This window comes from Halyomorpha halys, unplaced genomic scaffold (assembly GCF_000696795.3).
Source record: "Halyomorpha halys isolate HHAL.00 unplaced genomic scaffold, Hhal_1.1 Scaffold64.1, whole genome shotgun sequence".
In the NCBI taxonomy this organism is placed as follows: Eukaryota; Metazoa; Arthropoda; class Insecta; order Hemiptera; family Pentatomidae; genus Halyomorpha; species Halyomorpha halys.
In genome coordinates, this window is record NW_027116348.1 from 105,867 (window position 1) to 123,483 (window position 17,617).

The following is a 17,617-nucleotide window of genomic DNA, read 5'->3' on the forward strand; positions in this document are numbered from 1 at the left end:
GTCTCGGTGAAGGGCGCCATGTCCTCTTTCCATTCCCCTCTTTGAATTTCGCGGTCATTGCTAACGTTGGCGGTCTGTAGTCAGTGTTTCCATCAGTCGCTAAATGAGCTGCTGTCTGTTTTAGAAGACAATTAGTGTACGAGGATAATTGTTTATTGTTGCATATTAAAAAAAAAAAGAATATTATCTATTTTCGATCGTAAAAGTGTTATAAAATAAACATTTTACAATAAGTGAATCTTTGTGCAGTCCGAAATAAAATTAAAAAAAAAAAGGATTTTATTTTAGGGATAAATATATTATGGAGTAAATTTAGTAGGTTTTCATTAAATCAGATCGAAAAATATGCCTGTAACCACAGATATGTTCTATATTCCAAAAGAAGGGGGAGGCAATCACCAATTAAACAATTATGACAGATCTTAGCGAATAATTTCTCTGATTGCGTGGTTGAACGCAGTTGTATTACAGTTCACTATACTATTTCCAGTTTCTCATTCATTATCTTCATAAGTGCTTGGACACCATATTTTTTTATACCTTTCTTTTTCTAACAACCTGCAGACCTTACAAATTTGATGTGCTCTCTGGTCATTTGCCTATTAATTTAATTTAAACTTTTGTGGAGATAGCTTTCAGTCTATTGTGACCCAAGGCAATTTGATATGTAAACATGCTTTCTCCTATCAAGTTGATGGTGAGGAACTTTGAATTGATTCCATCATTAGATTAATATTTCTTTTATAAAGTAATATTTATTTTATTAGTGGTGGTGAATTAGTTTTCAGTAGTGCAGTTCCATCTTTAGACAATTTGGAATGGATAAAATAATTCTTATTCAATTTATAATTCAAAACAAATGTTGAAAAAAATTATGTTAAACTTATTTTAGTACTCAACTAGTACCTAATGCTTGGGCCCTTCATGGGAAAGATCTGAGGCCCAACACGTCGATTAAAAATGTTGCTTTTTTTGTTAATATTAGTGTAGTTATTTCCATCAAAATTCATATTTAGAAAAACAGTATAAAGGTAGATTTTGTAAAATGGTTGAGTAAGTAACAATAAACAATTGGGAAATAAAATGGTTTGAGTCTTAGCTTCTACAAAGAATGTCTAGATGGCCAAAAATTATCTACAAAGTAGTTCAGAACTGTATTAATTAGAGGGATATTCATTCACAGCTTTATTGATTTATTATTATTTTTTCTGTAATATAACATTGGCATAATAAATACATATGATAAAATTTTTCTTTATAATGGACAAAGACTTCAAAACAAAACATACAATTAAGTATAGATCAAGAAGCTGTATTCCTTTTAGGTGTTTGGGTGGTAGTATGGCAGACAGGTTTCAGGATCATGTTATTTATATTTTTATAACGATAAATTATAGTTTGTAAATTAATTGTGAAAGAATGGATATTGTTACGGTTTTGCTAACCATATTAATTGTATATTAGAAACAAACCATCGAATCTAATTTCCCACTTACTTAATAAAGGTGTTATAAAAACTCTCCGGCATGAGAATGAAATTAATAACTCTGAAATTCTAACTCTCCCATCCAAAAAAAATATATATTATGTAATATTTTTTCATAATCTGAATTATTTTGTATCAGTCGCTGATGTGGCTTGTGGAAGAGCACCTAGATTAGGAAGAATTGTTGGAGGAAGAGATGCTACCAACGGGGAGTTCCCGTGGATAGTATCAATAACCAGAAGAGGAGGGCACTTCTGTGGTGGCACGGTCCTCAACAATAGATGGGTACTCACTGCTGCTCATTGCCTCTGCAGGTAAGGAAAAAAATTGATATATGATAATGATAAAACTGAGATAATATTTTACCAAAATAACCAATTAATATACATCTAAATTATAGTTCTTACTCTGAGGCAATTGACAGCTCTTCTATTCCTATTTAATATTAGTTAGTCGGATTTATGGTACTATAAGTAACTGATTGAAAGCAACTTAGTATTATTGCTAAAAGTTTACAAAATGTTTTCTTTACCTAGTATCTTCTTTTTTTCAATACAATTTCAACTAGGTCACAAAAAATATGGCTTAATAATTTTCTCTTGTTGGAAAACTATAAGTAAAGAATATCACACTTATCTTTATTATTCACATAAATGTTTCTATAGTACAATCAACGTCCTTCTATTAGTGAAATAACTTTATTAAAGGGAAATAAAACATCATCTTCTAATAATTTTAGCTTTTACCTGTTTTATTCCGGTCAATAGTTGATATTTGTTTTACAAAAAGCAACACCCGTAAAATAGTTAATACACATAAAAAATAAAATACAACAATTGAAAAAAAAAAAATAGTGCCATTTCATTTGTGTTCTTTTGATAATTTTTCTGATCAAGAAGATTAGATAACTAATATAAAGTTTTAAAAATATCATAGAATAGTAATTTATCATTTAAATTAATAATTGAGGAATTTAATATTCAATCAAATACTTTTGTCCTGTCAAATATGATATAAAATTAATATATCTTAAATTTTTATTTACTAATTAAATTAGCCATACTTTATTATGGTTGTTTTTTTTTTTAGTGGTATTCATTTTTTTGTTTTATAATAAAAATAAAAAATATTAAGGAAACAAATTGAACCATATTATAATCATAAAAACTTATCAAAATTTTATTTTATATATATACTTCATACCTTTGCAATTTTTGCCTTTTTTTTTTTTGCCATATCTTTAACAATGATGAAAGACTTTCTATTCTTTTCCCAAATTTCTTAAATTTTTCATCCTACTTCAATTGTCAATTTTTTTACGCTATAAACTTGCTAGTAATAAACAAAGTCCAATGTTATAATTACAAGGGATATTTTTGTTTATGCAGTCAATCTAATTTTAATATTTGATAACCAATTTATTTCAAATAAATTATTTAATAAAGAATAATTTTTAAAAATTAATAAGATATTTAAATTTAAATATTTGAAATATTTTTAGTGGTGGATTGGTGTTGGGCACTAGCGATCTTCGAATTTTAGTTGGAGGCCATGACCTCAGGCTGCCACCAGCGAAGTATGTGGGCGTCAGAAACATGCTACTGCATCCTAGCTACTCCTGTTCTAAGTGAGTTTTATAGTATAAGGCCATAACTTATAATGATTGCCTATTAACTTCAAATCCATTAATACATTGAAAGTTTTTGGATATATGAACTCAAATCTTGTGAGCATAAACATATTATATAAAATTTATTAATTTTAAAATGCATGCACAAATTGTATTATTTTAGTCAAGAGAAAAAAATAAGGTTATAGTACTGAGGACAGATATTGTCATTTTCATTTTATAAATATTTTTCATTGTGTCTTCCATACTCTTGAAATAATTAAAATAGTTTGTTCAAGTAAAAACTTTATTCATAAGTACATTTCTAGTATAATACTGAAGTGTTATAAGAGAAGCAAAATAAAATATCGGATTCATCGAAAGTTGAAAATTAATAAATTATAATGATATATTTTTAAAGTTACTACGTTCATGTTTTTTAGTCGAAAATTGGTTTTTAATCTCTTTTAAAACAAAATGCTAATATTTTAAAAATCTGAGTATTCAGAGAATTGCACAAAACCAATAAGATAATGAATATATTATTTAGATAATGGATGCTTTAAACACAGTCAACAAAAGAAAGTTAAACTATTCTAAAAAAACATTTTCTTTTAACAGTTGAACATTTATAAAGAAAATAAGTTATTACTGGAAAAAATCTAAATTAAATAGTTGGAAAAAGAAAATAAAAAGTTTAGTTATATCAGGATTAACTCTATTCAAATACAATTCTTGGTTAATTCAAGGCTAAAATATATTCCTCATAACTTATTTTCCAACATATTTCTTTTTTGTTGTCAATACAGATACTTGAATGACATAGCTTTGTTGGAATTGGATGAGGAACTATCATGGTCAGATGCAGTAAGACCAGCCTGCCTGCCTACAAACTACCAAGGGTCATTTTCTGATTCTGTAGCCGTTGTCGCAGGCTGGGGATGGACTTCAGAACAAACTAGTGCTAGTGCGGGTCTGTCAATTTTTTTTTCTATTTTTGGATAAAAATTACAACAAATATCTTATGTCATTGTAACATTTAATGCCTTAGATATAATGTCGCAATCGTGTCAAAACTTAAGATTAAAAAATAGACATAAGTCTTTTTTTTTTTTCTGTTTTTTAATTTTTGATTGAGTATAAATATAAAAGTTTTATTGCTTGTAAAACTAAACCAATGTTGCTTAAGCTGTGATAAATCATATTTCTTTAAAAATCTATTGTACATTTTTTACACTAAAAAAAAAAAATTAACACATTGTTCAAGAGACATTCAATTATCTATTTAATTTTTTTGGCATCAACAATCCAACAATGATAAGTTAATTTTTTTATAAATGGTACAAAAATTTGTTCTGAGTTTTGAGGTATAACCTTCAAAAATATCAGCTCTTCAAATAAATATTTATATCACCCTTTTAAATCATTATAAAGATATGATTATGAGATAATTTAGAAAGAAAAACGTTTTGTTATGAGAACTTTTCATGATAAAAGTGGAGTAAAATATTCATATTAACTTATCAACAACATTTTTCAACATAGCAAAAAAAAATTTAGTTTTGATTTTTTCATGAATGCTATTTCTTAAGCTATTAAATTAATATGTAACTACCATAAGAGTTTATTTCTGGTATGTTAGGAGGAAGAGCTAATATATTACAAAAAGTGGAGCTGACAGTACTCGGAAATGAAAGATGTCGTGCTTGGTACAAATCAATGGGTAAAAAAATCAAAATTCATGATTCTCAAATGTGCGCTGGATTTGAACAAGGAGGAAAGGATTCATGCTGGGTAAGTTTCGCATTAAACACTTCAGTTTCATTTTTGGAAATAATCAGTTTTATAGCTCATTTATTAATCATTTAAAAAAAAAATTAATAACCAATATTTTATTCTGAAGAAAATCACTGTTCATCGAATTCCTAAAAAATATTTACTATAGCTTTTTACTCTAGAAAACAAACCATGATCGCTAATCTCACTTAGTATGATAAACTACAATTCAAGATCTGTGATTTAAACCTGAGGCTTGATGTTGGAACACCATTCATTTACTCCTTAAATTCAAATTATTTACATAAAATCTGTATTTTCCTGTGCTTCTGCTTCCTAGAATTATGTTCTCTAAGTTGTTTTAAGCTACTCATCATGCTTTTTACTTAATTTTCGACTGCCTGTTAATTTTGACAATTTAAATGTACTTCTTTTTTATGTTGTAAGGAATCTACATAAGTGGTCAGAAGTTCAACAGCTATACAATTTCTTTTTCAACTAAACCTTGAAAAAATGAAGGGTTTCAAATAATATCAGTCAAAAATAGTATTTAATATTAATTTGATTATTAGTGATGTATAGTTAAAATGATAATTAATTAATTTTTTAATAGATAATTAAAAATCAAGGTCTATCAAATAAGTTTTAACAAATTATTCAATCTTGTATGTATCTGCCTTAATATCATCTTTGTTACAGTTCAAAATACTATATTGCTAAAAACAGTACAATAGATTCTCTTACTGTACCAATCCTTTTAACACTAATGCATTATTATTCATGTTTTTCTCTCCAATTATTGTTAATATGATAAAAAGCCATGTAAAATGATAAAATAAAAATAATCAAAGTTTTTGAATACATAAATTGTTTATGTTGTTAGTAAATCTATCTACATAATCTGTTATACACCTTTAAATCAGTTAATATCATTATGAATTTTAAGATGTAACTTTTTTTGCTTGAATCATTTCATTATTTTAACTACGAATAATTTGAAATTCATCATGCTTATAAATAATAAAATAATTATATTATTACAGGCTGATAGTGGTGGCCCTTTGATGGTTGGAGAAGGACAGAATACAATGGTTGTCGGTATTGTTTCTACAGGAATTGGCTGTGCTAGACCAAAACTACCTGGACTCTATACCAGAATATCTGATTATGTTTCTTGGATAGACCAGAATTTGAAGAGATGAAAACAAACTTTCAAGTTTTCCGAGTGGTAATGTGAAGAGTTAGCAGACTACAAAGTTATATTTATTTTAACTTAAGTATCTTTTTTCTAAAAATTATTAATGCAAAGGAACAAATGTACAGTGAAACCTGGATTAAATGAGAGAAACAAAGCAAATAAAAGAAACCTATTTTAAAAATTAAACAAAGATAACACTCGAAAGGGAAGGATTGAGAATTGATTGGTCTTTACTTCAATTGATAATAATAAATATATTTAAATTTTGTAGAAACTTTTGCTTACTCAAAATAAACCTTAAAAAGGAATTGTTAACAGAATAATCCGAAACAGTAAATATGTTATATCGAATCAGTGAAGAAATATGCTATGTGAATTAAAGGAAATATACTTAAGGCAATTCAATTGAAATGTCCGTTCAAATATCTTTTTTCACTTTTAGAAAATGAAAGCAAAATTATTCTAAGAATAATTTATTGTTGAATAACTTGCTTTCAAACTTATATCTAAGGAAACAATAAATATTTCGAAAACAAACACAGTTCAATTAATAATTTTGTAAATAAATGGTAAATAAGAATTTTTGCATTGATTTGCTAAAAAGTGGTTAGTAATAAAAATGAAATAGGTGCATCATATTAATTTGTTAATTTAATCTCGCTCTCCAATTTTTTCTTTCTTAATGTTGGCTAAATCAACTTAAAGTGCAGTTTCTCAATGATAGACAATCAAGGTTTCACTGACCATGCATAATAAATTCTTGATATTGACTGCCAAACTGCAAACTCGCATTAATCATTCCACCTCTAAATCAAAAGTATTGATATATATTAAATGTGTGAGATTAGCAACAATAATGTACCCATCGTGAAGTAAAATATCCAAATAACCTATCTGTGATATAGTTTTAATTTTTATTTAATGTCTTTATTCTCCAATGTTATTAGGTTCATAAAAATAATAATAAGAATAATGTTTTTGTATATTAAATATCGTAAGATATGTATTTATTATATGTGTATGACAACAAAATTATTTGTTTTAAAATTTTTGTTATTGATTTTAATTCTTAAAAAAAATATTTAAGCATGACAAAGTTTTTAGAAATATATTAATATCTAGTCACATGCTTTTGCACCAGTTTTTTTTAAATAATACAATTTTGTTTGTCATTCAGACAAATTTATTTTCTATCTATTGACAACTAGATTTGTATTTTTTTCTTTCATACAACAACTATTCGATAAGTATATTATTTTTGATAATGAATAAAATTTAGATTATAAGAAAAAACAAAAGAAAATATTTGTACCATTATGAACTTATTTAATCCAAAACATGACTTGTCGGTCTGTCAGACTTAGTAACAATTATTTATCTACTTTTTATATATCATATCATACATCCAAAATAATGAATTTATTACTGTAATTATTTATTTATATGAAAATGGATTATATAACCTAAAATAAAATAATTCGAAAACCAAAATGTCAGACAAGTAAATATCTATAAGGTCCCTCATTCCAACCTGTCACACTGTGGGTCAGAACAGTCAATAACACATTGGGTTGTAAGTGTCTACTAAATATCTTTATATCTTTGTTAAATCTTAACCTGAAACTAATTAATTAATTTTAGTATTTATTGTGATATCCTGTAATGGAAATTTGTTACCAAAATAATTATTAAACAATAAAGTGTTTTATTTTATTACATGTGTTTTTTAAAATGTTTTCCTTGTTTTTAATATTTGATATCTAAATATTTAAGATTGGTATTGATGTAAAAAAAAAAAAAATCAATAAAAGTTAATTTATGTTGACAAATCGATATAAAAATGATATCATATTTTGTATTTATTCAAATTATAGTTGTGTTATGTATGTCATTTATCTGAAATACAATAATACTTTGATTAAGTTTATTTCTGCTCATTCATACTGTTTAATATGATGTAGTTGAAAGGAATGGAACTGAAAATATTTAAAACAATAAACATCTTATAATCATAATTACTGAGAAAAAAACTGTTATTTATTAAAACATTAATACTTGGTTGAAAATAAAACAATCGTAGCCATAGATACTGAGACTCAACAAATATTCAGGGATGAAGATAACATAACAGAATTAGATTAATACAATAGTATTACTTAATTAATGCCATTCCTATTTATCACTACTTTGTTTTATTTCTAATTTCTCACATGGCATAAATACTGTACTCATTGGGTTGTTTTAAAGTATGCAGGTGGAAATTTGTAGAATGCAATCTAAAAAGGTTTGTTGGAAGATTGTTGATTGACTGTGTGTATTATTAATAAATGGAATATGGTCCGGGTGTAGTAAAAAAAAATACTCAAATAATGACTACTATTTGAGTTTTTTTTACCGCACCCGGGCCATATTCCATTTATTAAAAAAAGTTTATAAAATTTTACTCCAAGGAAGACTTTCTGTTAAAAAATAAGAAATAAAAAAAAATAATGAGATTTAAATTTTTGGTCAAATTAGGTCTCATTATTACCTTTACAATGTATTTAACTTTTTAATGAATTATTTTTTGGTAAATGGCTATGAAATATTGGCATATTATCTACAGGGCACCTCTATTCAAACTATGGTGGGTGGTCAAATTTGTATTTTGTGGGCCTGGCCATAGAAATAAAAGTCGACCTCCCAGGCCGAATTCAAACCAGCACTGCTGCAGTTCCGAGGTTGCAAAGACCTATGCATCAACTCCTTTATCTACAAAAATCCCAGTGAATACACAGCTGTATTTTCACCTAATTATTAGACAATTAAGGTGTGGCTGCTATAAAAGTTTTAAAAGTAGAATTATGTGTGTTCCCAAAAAGGTTGGAAGGTTAATAAAAAAATAATAAAATAAATAACAAATAAAACATGTTAATAAAGAAACAGTTTTATTTCAAATATTAATCACAAAAATATTCTTTAAAAAAAAGCTAGTTTAAAAAAATTTAGATACATAACACACCCATGATAAATAAATCAAATAGTTGATAATAAAGTACACAGTAGGAATGACTCTATATTTTTTATATGTATTCAAGTGAAATTTCACATATTAATACATATAATATATGACTTATCAATAACATTTCTGAGTGTGACCAAGAACAGCTGAAACAACTGATTTTTTTTATTATTATTATTTTAAGGCATTAACCACTTATGGGTCACTATTGCCTTGATTTTTGGAAAGGATGGTCCTCTGGTAGTCTATACTTTTAGGCTGTACCCTCAACCACATTCAGGGAGCCCAGCCAGAGCCAAGGACAACCCAAGTGCCAACATCCCTCTCTTCGTGCACCATATCGGCAGGAACATACAAATGACTTATTTGATCAGTTTTAATTGTGTTGTGACTGATAAAGTACCTCCTCATTTATCTGTAACAACATTTCAAATTGATACATAATAAATGTATTTCTTGCTATATTAATATCATTAATAATATTCCTGTGATAAATGTATTAATTCTTGTGTTGTTTTTTCATTAATATACCCTAAGTCAAGATCAAATACTTAAAAAAATCTGCTTCAAGGGTGTAACTTGCAGTATAATGGAGAGGGTTAGCTGCCAAGAAAAGTGAAGCCAAAAAAGTAGGCTTTGAGAATAACTGGGCCATGTAAGGCCTTGTGAAGGAGTAGGTAAGAGTTACTGGCCAATTGCCAGCTGTCTTCTTTTCAGATAACTACATAATGCAGGAAATTCCCATTTACCTCAACATAAACTTGAGCACTGATAGGGTAGTCAACTTCCCTCTTTTTTGCCTTCATTTCCCTTTGAAAAGAGTTTGCCACTCTCCAGGGGTGTACCTAGTCTGGCGTACACAGGGCAGAGCTCATGACTACTGAGGTTAAGGGTTTCCCAAGAAAAGGAGTAAATAAAGAAGTAGTATTTCATTTGGATTCATAATCGTAGCATCTCATTTTTTTTGTTTTTGTATATTGAAAGAATCCAGGAAAAAATTATCGTAGTAGTCCAATATGGTCTATACAGTTTTATAATACCAGAAGTTTAATAATTAGACTATAATGGTTTCAACTATCAGAAGTTAATGATTAGACTACATTGAATGTCCGTGTAATCAATTCATTGAAGGGGTATGTGGATGAAGTTCATGATGGTTATGTTACAAATAATATATTTTAAGATAAGAAGGTACTTTTTTTTTGGAGCTTGTTATGTTTTGAAGTATTTATAGGCCCCTCTACATCTAGCTATCTATAGGATTTTGAGGTTAGAGTACCTCTCAGTAGCTACATAGGCACCTACCCCCTTCATCCACAATAAAGATTCAAAAAATCAAAAAAATGTTACATAGCCCCTTCATCCACTTACGCCTTCAATTTTTACATTATCTCTGTAAATATATATGTATGGAATTAAAGAAGTAATATAAAGTAACTATTATATTTTTGGTTCTTTCGTGATCCTGATAATCTGTATAACTTTACTCGGCTTAAGATTGTAATTCTCATGATTTCATTTCAAATTAATATTTTAATCGTATATGTATTGAAGCTATACCAACAGTATAGCCAAGACCATACCTTCTTTAGATAAATATCTTCTTTTGATCTAAATATATATGGATCCAGATATCTTCTTTGGATAAATGGTAATTTTAGTTTAGAGTGAACAGAATGCATAAATTGAATATTTTATTTATTAGAAAAAAAGTTATTAAGTGTGGAAGAGAAGGCTTTAGAAAAATGTGTTTCATTATTTTTCCAGAGAATCCAAATTACGTCCTTACTCAGGTGCCTACAACAGCCTAGTGATTTTTTAGGTAATAATTTCCTGGTGAAAAATTATATTTGTCATCATATACATTTTTTTTAAATAATAATAATAATGAATTATCCAAGTACATTTTACTAGAATCAGATCTTCTGTAGCTCGCCCTATTATTCAAATGCAAATTTCCACTTGTTCATAAATTCCTACTTATTCTAAAATTTCTATTGGAAAGTTGTTATTGCTATTAAATTCATCTGAATCTAATTTATTATTTTCCATTCTCAGTGACTCCTCACTAGGGAAATAATGAATTATTCTCTGGAAATAATCGATGATGTATCAATAATGACCTTAAATGGTCACTTTTAGTGGTTCAATACAAATCAAAGAAGGTAGGAAGCCGGTGGAAAAGTTTTAAAATACAAAAAGCTTACTAAAAAAAAAAAAAAAAAAAAAAAAAAATCAAAAAACACCATTTCCAACAATTATTACAGATCCTGTATATTATAGAATTTGAGAAGATGTGATTCTCAAGGAATGGGCTTCTTTGAGCTTAAAATTAGTTGAGACTACATCAACAACCTTCTTGATAAGATAATATACCAGAAGTTATATAAGGGGATAATGTATATTTTAAGAAAGATGATTAAACAATATAAAGCTTGAAGGTTAATATTAAATAATTATATCTATTGCAGAACAGGAGACCAATGTGACAGAATAAGAATTTACAGATAAAACTATGCAAGTAAACTGAATAAAGCTATATAAAACAACCTTCCTTGCTTTTTGGCTGTATTGGTCTTCAGATTATACAATCAGTCTTAATTATTTATTCTGGTTCGGGATTAACACCATCATTTTCATCCCTATCACACTTCAGCAGTCCCCCAGGTACACTTTCAGCCACCATTCTTTGGTTCCCTAAAAAGAGGTTTTCAACTAATGTTTCTCATAAACATATAAAAGGCTGATAGTTTTCTTTTACTAGCAACTGATGGAATCATAATTTATTATTTTGTAAACTGTAGTTTCGCAGGAAACATTGTGCTTCAGTGCTTCATAAATAGTGCAGGCTTAGCAGTTTCCAAAACATTATAGATGGGGCATTGCGGATTGGTGGGTTTTCTGATCACTTTTTTTTATATGGACACAATAGTCCAGTACCTTATTATACCTGGGTTATTTCTATCTGCTCAACCATTCTGATATGTTGAATTAGACTGTACATTACATCAGTCATAGATTCATTGACAAACTTTATTACCTCTCCTTGTAGCTGATCCAAACCTAGTGTTTTGTAATTGTGGAGGGATTGTAGTCTCACAGTAATCCTTCCATCTCTGGGAGAAGTTTATTGTCTGCATCGCCAATTTTCAGGGTTTCAAAATATCCTCTTGGTGGTTCATGATGCACGTTTACCTGGGATTTGAAGAGCTCTTGTAAATGGTCGGCCCATATATGGAGAACAGCACTCTCTAAATCTCTGACAAAATTTCCATCCTTATCTTTACCGAATCCCAATTGAGATTTAAATACTTATTTCATATGTTCAATTCCCTTATGAAACTTTCTAGTTTCCTTAGCAGAAACTTAAGCCATTTTAGCTCTCCAAACGATTGAGTCGATCTGATTTGACTTTAAATTAACATCCCCAGCAATATTATTATTAAAATAACAATTATATAATATTGTACACAGAGCCTCTGAAAGTTTTATTTTATTAAAGTTGGGCCACTACTCTGTCATGTTTCTCGTCCAACTTCTTTTATAAAAGTCATCAAATAACTCTGTGTAATTTCGGTCTTGTCAGATAGTGTAATTTTGAGAGTTTGATAATACAACATTTTAGAGCCCATGTTATATTAGGAAGCCACTACGAAAAAAAAAACGATTTATTTCTTTTTTTATAAGTTTTGTTTTTAATGAGTCACCGGTGAACTATGCTAGGGATAGACCAATTTCTTCCTTACAAAAAACTATATACATATATTTTGGTATTGAGAAAGAGAGCTATAAATCTGTAAAGCATTACAATTTTTCCAGATTTGGAAGATATCCTGATGTTAATCCTATATATTTTAGGACGGGCGAAGAGGAACAATAAAGACAAGCTAAGTTTATGGTAGACAATTAGCATAAAGGGAGCGGGGACAGAGGCTGTATATTACCAGCTACCGGTCTTGGCTGCCTTTGATTTATTCATGTGTTGTTTATGGCGGGCCTCTATCCCGCTCTCCGGGCCCTCCTCGTCTCGTAGTCTCCTTCTGGTGTCTTTTGGTTCAGACTCAACCTTTCTCTTGTACTATATCAAAGAGTATTTTCAAAGCCCGATGGCGGCGCATGCCTGTCAATTTATGAAATGATTATGTATTATGAATACACTAAATATATTTCAATTTTTTGCTTCCTCGCTACCAAAGGGAGGGAATAATTTAAAAAAAATTAGGAGCAGTGCGCGCTTCAAATATCTATTACTTATAGTAAAATAGACAGGTAGAAAAAAAAGACAGTTATTTCACCCCAATTTTGGATTACTTTAATGAAAACTATGTATTATTACTAGTCGAAATTGATGAGTATGCCAAGTATAGGTAGGGGGAATACAAAATGGCGGCTGTTTCAACTTTGGCTTTGAGACAGTATATATTAAGTCTATACTATTACTCTTATTTTTGGAAGTGTATTTTCAATATTTATAAAAATATTTTCCTTCTTACCTCCTTAAGTTAGTTAAAAAATCCTTTTATAGTTTAAATTCATCTATTTTTCGTTACTAATTAAAATGTGAAAGGCGTAATTATTTTAATTAAGTAAAATTAAAGGCACTTAAGGGGAAGGAAGTTTGAAAATTCGGCATTTAAGCCCTGTCAAACTATTTCAGTGAGTTAGCTGATATCTAACAACAATTAATAGCACATTGATATGCCGAGTTTAGTTAAAATCGTTTGTGCCTTTTTTGAAAAATTTGAAAAATTGATTATGTAAAGTGATCTTCGGTTAGTCGATCTCATCGAAAATGTTGCTGTCACATCCCAGGCGTATACCAGCCTCAAATATGTAATTTTAGTTTCGTAGGACTTTTCGTTTTCGAGCCAGACTATTGACAAGCACAGATGCACATTAAGGAAAACATTTAGTTCCGTGCCTCTTTGTAGTTAAATGTACATCCGGCCATACTCGTTCGAGCAGCTAGTCCGATTTAGATGTAACGTTCAGGGATTGTACGTAATGGTACCCAGATGGTCCACATGGACTTTATCAAATTCAGTCTAATGCTTACGAATCCATAGATGTATCTCTATTAACACCCATATTTCGAAAACGGCTCGCCCGAACTGACACAAAGTTGAGGATTAATGTAAAATTAGTCTAGCACCAATTTTGAAAAATTGTATCCACTACTTTTGCATACGTACTTGCTAACGCATTTTCTTTGATAAGGATAGTTCGAAAACGATTTTTCCTATTTAGCTCAAAGTTGGGAATTATTGTAGACCTTTTATAAATTTTATTGTCTACATTCATCTACCCATGGAAAAAATCTAGTTCCAGTATACACCTATGTTCCAAAAACGTTTCACGAAAACGGTTTTATTCTCAAATTACAAACCATTAACGTTGAAATATAGATGATTACATTGCCAATTGAAATATTATATAAACTGGAATTTTTGGAAAAGAAAATAAGGCGATAAAACAGAGAAAACGAAAGATAAAAATAGTACGTAAGCTATACTGGCTCATGTGCTCGGCAGACATTCATTGTATGGGTGTGCGCGCGCCACTGTATTGTGTGATGGCCCGGAGGCCCAATGTTAGTGAGCTTATTGTAGGGTCGAGAATGGTTGTAAATAAACAACTTAAATTTACTATAGATGTAATTATGAATGATTATGTTTCTGAGGTGTCGTCACTTTTGGGCTCCACGTTTTCTTGCACTAATTTGGGCATGCGCATGCTCCTTACCACGTCAGGGCCCATCTGCTGCAAAAGTTTGATAGAATCATCGTAAATCTCGTTGAGCGCGTCATGTATTTTATTCTTTCCCTCCTTCATCTCCAGCACATTTACTAAAGCAAATACCACTCCTGAAATGATGCTCTCGCTTCCTGTGATCTTAACGGTGCTTTCATCGACACCCGCCCTGGTCAGTAGATCTCTCGTTTCTTGCCCAATCATCTTCAGCTGAGATGGAGTCAACTTTTGGAATGTGGTCACCAACAGCTTCCGTATCGTCTCAGGCATCGAGTACATCCCAGAATGGAACCTTTCTGCGACTAGTTCTTTCGATGGAATCTCGCGAACATCAACAGCGTCTCGTATATCTTTTCTTGGAATGTAGTCGAGTGGTTCTAGTTTCTCTCCCCTTTCCGCGTAATCCATATTATCTACAATAAGATCGAGAAATAGCGACATCATATTCGTCAAATTCACTACATTCTTCGCTCTTCTTTTTTTCATAACTAGTTCTAATGTCAATTCCTCTGGTTTATATTCTTCAGGTGTATATTCTTCAAGCAAATCCTCCTCTAGATATTCACTTAGCGTTTCGTCAGGCACGCTAGGTGGCAAGAAATCGAAACGGAAATCACTCGGACTTTCCAAATAAATAAACTCGACTGATTTTTCTTTTTCACTCGTTTCTAGAAATAATTTTATTTTTTCCTCGAAAATTTTTACATCTTCTAATCTACTTCTTCTCAAGTCTTCTACTTCTTTATTAATCAATTCCTTTTGTTTCTCTATTTCCGATATAAAACCATGGTCAAGACGTTCTTTATAATTGGGGATGACCCCACAACCAACAATGATTATATCTTTGAGTGGCCGCTCATAGTAACTAGGTATTTCTTCAATGGCAGCTAAAATGGGCTCCCCGAAGATGAGCTGACCAAACGCGATCAATTGACCATCTAACCACTTATTTTCTTTAAGGCTAATGCAGAACTCAGTCGTGCTGTTATTTCCTCCTTCGTTGCATAAGCTCAGAACCCCTCTGTTGCTGTGTCTGATGTTGAAGTTTTCGTCTTTGACATGGAAAGAACAACCAGGTATTTTACCGCCTTGTATGAAACTGGTTCCAGAAATACGGTGGATCGTCGAACCGAGGTAAGAGTATTTAAATTTTTCTTCATTAGTCCCATACGCTCGGTCGTGGAATGGTTTGCATAGGTCTGCAAAGAATTTGCAAGTTTCTGGAACGTAGTCCGCGTGCAATTCGAACACCATTTTTCCAACCACGTAATCTTCCCAATCCCCAACTCTCAGGTCTAAATAAACATACGTTTTCAGATCGTCTTTTGGCAACAGGTCGGTGAAATCTGGAAATAAGTTAGGGAAAGGAAGATCCGGTAGGGCTCTGTGTTCGACAATGACGTAATGAATAATGGCCCGGTGATCACCGATATATCTATCGTTGAAGAATATAATTACCGGATGCTTCAAATGTAGCAAACGCCGATATTTCGAGCCATATTCTTCTTGCAGTGCCTTAACCACTTCTGTCCATTCATAATCGTAATAAAGGTTGATAATAGGTTTGCTGTATAGTTTTGGCAATGTTTTGTGCAAAAATGTGGCACATTTGTTGGCTCTTTCTGTACCGTAAAAAGATATCAGGCCATAAATCGTAATATTGCGAGGCTTTACTTTGTTCCTTTTGTTTTGGATTTCCATCATTGTAAAACAGTCGTTTATAATGAAATTAATTAAAGGTACAGTACACTAACGATACAGTAGAAATGTGTCTCCGAGAATCAAGGAGTATAAATTCATAAATGACACTGAGGCATGTGTTTTTAGAGTGAAGCCTACATGTGGAAAATTTAATAATTTTATTAATTAAAATTACAAAGTGTTATAAATAAGTTAAATAATGAAATCAAATAATTTCCAGCAGCTGTCGTTATTGTATAATTTTTATTTAACTATCGTTTTTATTACCAAGATATTATAATCACTCACAGTTTAAGGAAATTGAGAAGTCAGTAAGTGCCAAATCTTACAGAATTACATTTTTTACATTTTTAAGAGGTTACATATTCTTCCGCACCTTTCATTGTGTTTATTTACCTGAGCAATGTTTAATTGTTAATAACTTTTTTTATCATGTGTTTTCTAATTCTCACTTCTACATCATTATTTTATCTTCTATTAGTATCAACTACTATCTAATTAATTTATTGTTAAATTAAATTTCCCAGTTTGTTATTATTTTATTTTTTTTCTTAAGTCAAGTTGTTATCTTTTTTTTTCAATCCTGATGAAGGCCTGAAATTCGGATCGAAACGTCGGCACAAATAAATAAGTTTTACTTAGTTGTGTATCTTTACTGATCGCACCCCCGACCATCTTCTCCTCATACTGTTATTATATATCGAAAGACTATTGTTAAGATATATATCAATTTTTTTTTCAATATTTACATCCTTCTTCTCCTTCATTTATGAAAACTAGTAAAGAGTAACCAGTACTAAGATATCTATGATAAGTTTAGTTTCTACTTTTATTACAACTAATTTTTGCCCAGCTCGGATAGACACTTAGCTACACAGACCCTGTGTTTTTACTCAAGAATAATAAATATTATTAGAAATCAAAAACCGAAACTATAATCGAATGCAAACTGGAGGACATTTTAGTCACAGATGGAGAGCGACCGAAGAGGTTTCTTTCATCTGGTCTCACATAACTTATCAAGTTATAATCCTTTCCTGGTAACTTGAGCCATGTATTTCGTTTCATTTTATTTTTTGTATACTTTTTATTTTA

The 17,617-nt window shown here is 30.1% G+C and overlaps 2 protein-coding genes across 2 annotated transcripts in view; one reads left to right on the top strand and one right to left on the bottom strand.

Moving 5' to 3' along the window:
* LOC106692641 (trypsin-1) overlaps nt 1-7,044 on the top strand; it is a 7,154-nt gene extending 110 nt beyond the window's left edge. Inside the window, exons 2-6 of the mRNA XM_014438696.2 lie at nt 1,626-1,800; nt 2,988-3,113; nt 3,905-4,068; nt 4,738-4,889; nt 5,915-7,044. Coding sequence (XP_014294182.1) covers nt 1,626-1,800; nt 2,988-3,113; nt 3,905-4,068; nt 4,738-4,889; nt 5,915-6,073 — 776 coding nt within the window. The 3' untranslated portion in view covers nt 6,074-7,044. The remainder of the gene's footprint in view (nt 1-1,625; nt 1,801-2,987; nt 3,114-3,904; nt 4,069-4,737; nt 4,890-5,914) is intronic.
* Nucleotides 7,045-14,706: 7,662 nt separating this feature from the next.
* On the bottom strand, nt 14,707-16,687 carry LOC106692621 (uncharacterized). The gene has a single exon (XM_014438672.2). It carries the CDS (start codon nt 16,523-16,525, stop codon nt 14,738-14,740), a length of 1,788 nt encoding a protein of 595 aa, XP_014294158.1. The 5' UTR covers nt 16,526-16,687; the 3' UTR covers nt 14,707-14,737.
* Nucleotides 16,688-17,617: the final 930 nt, after the last annotated feature.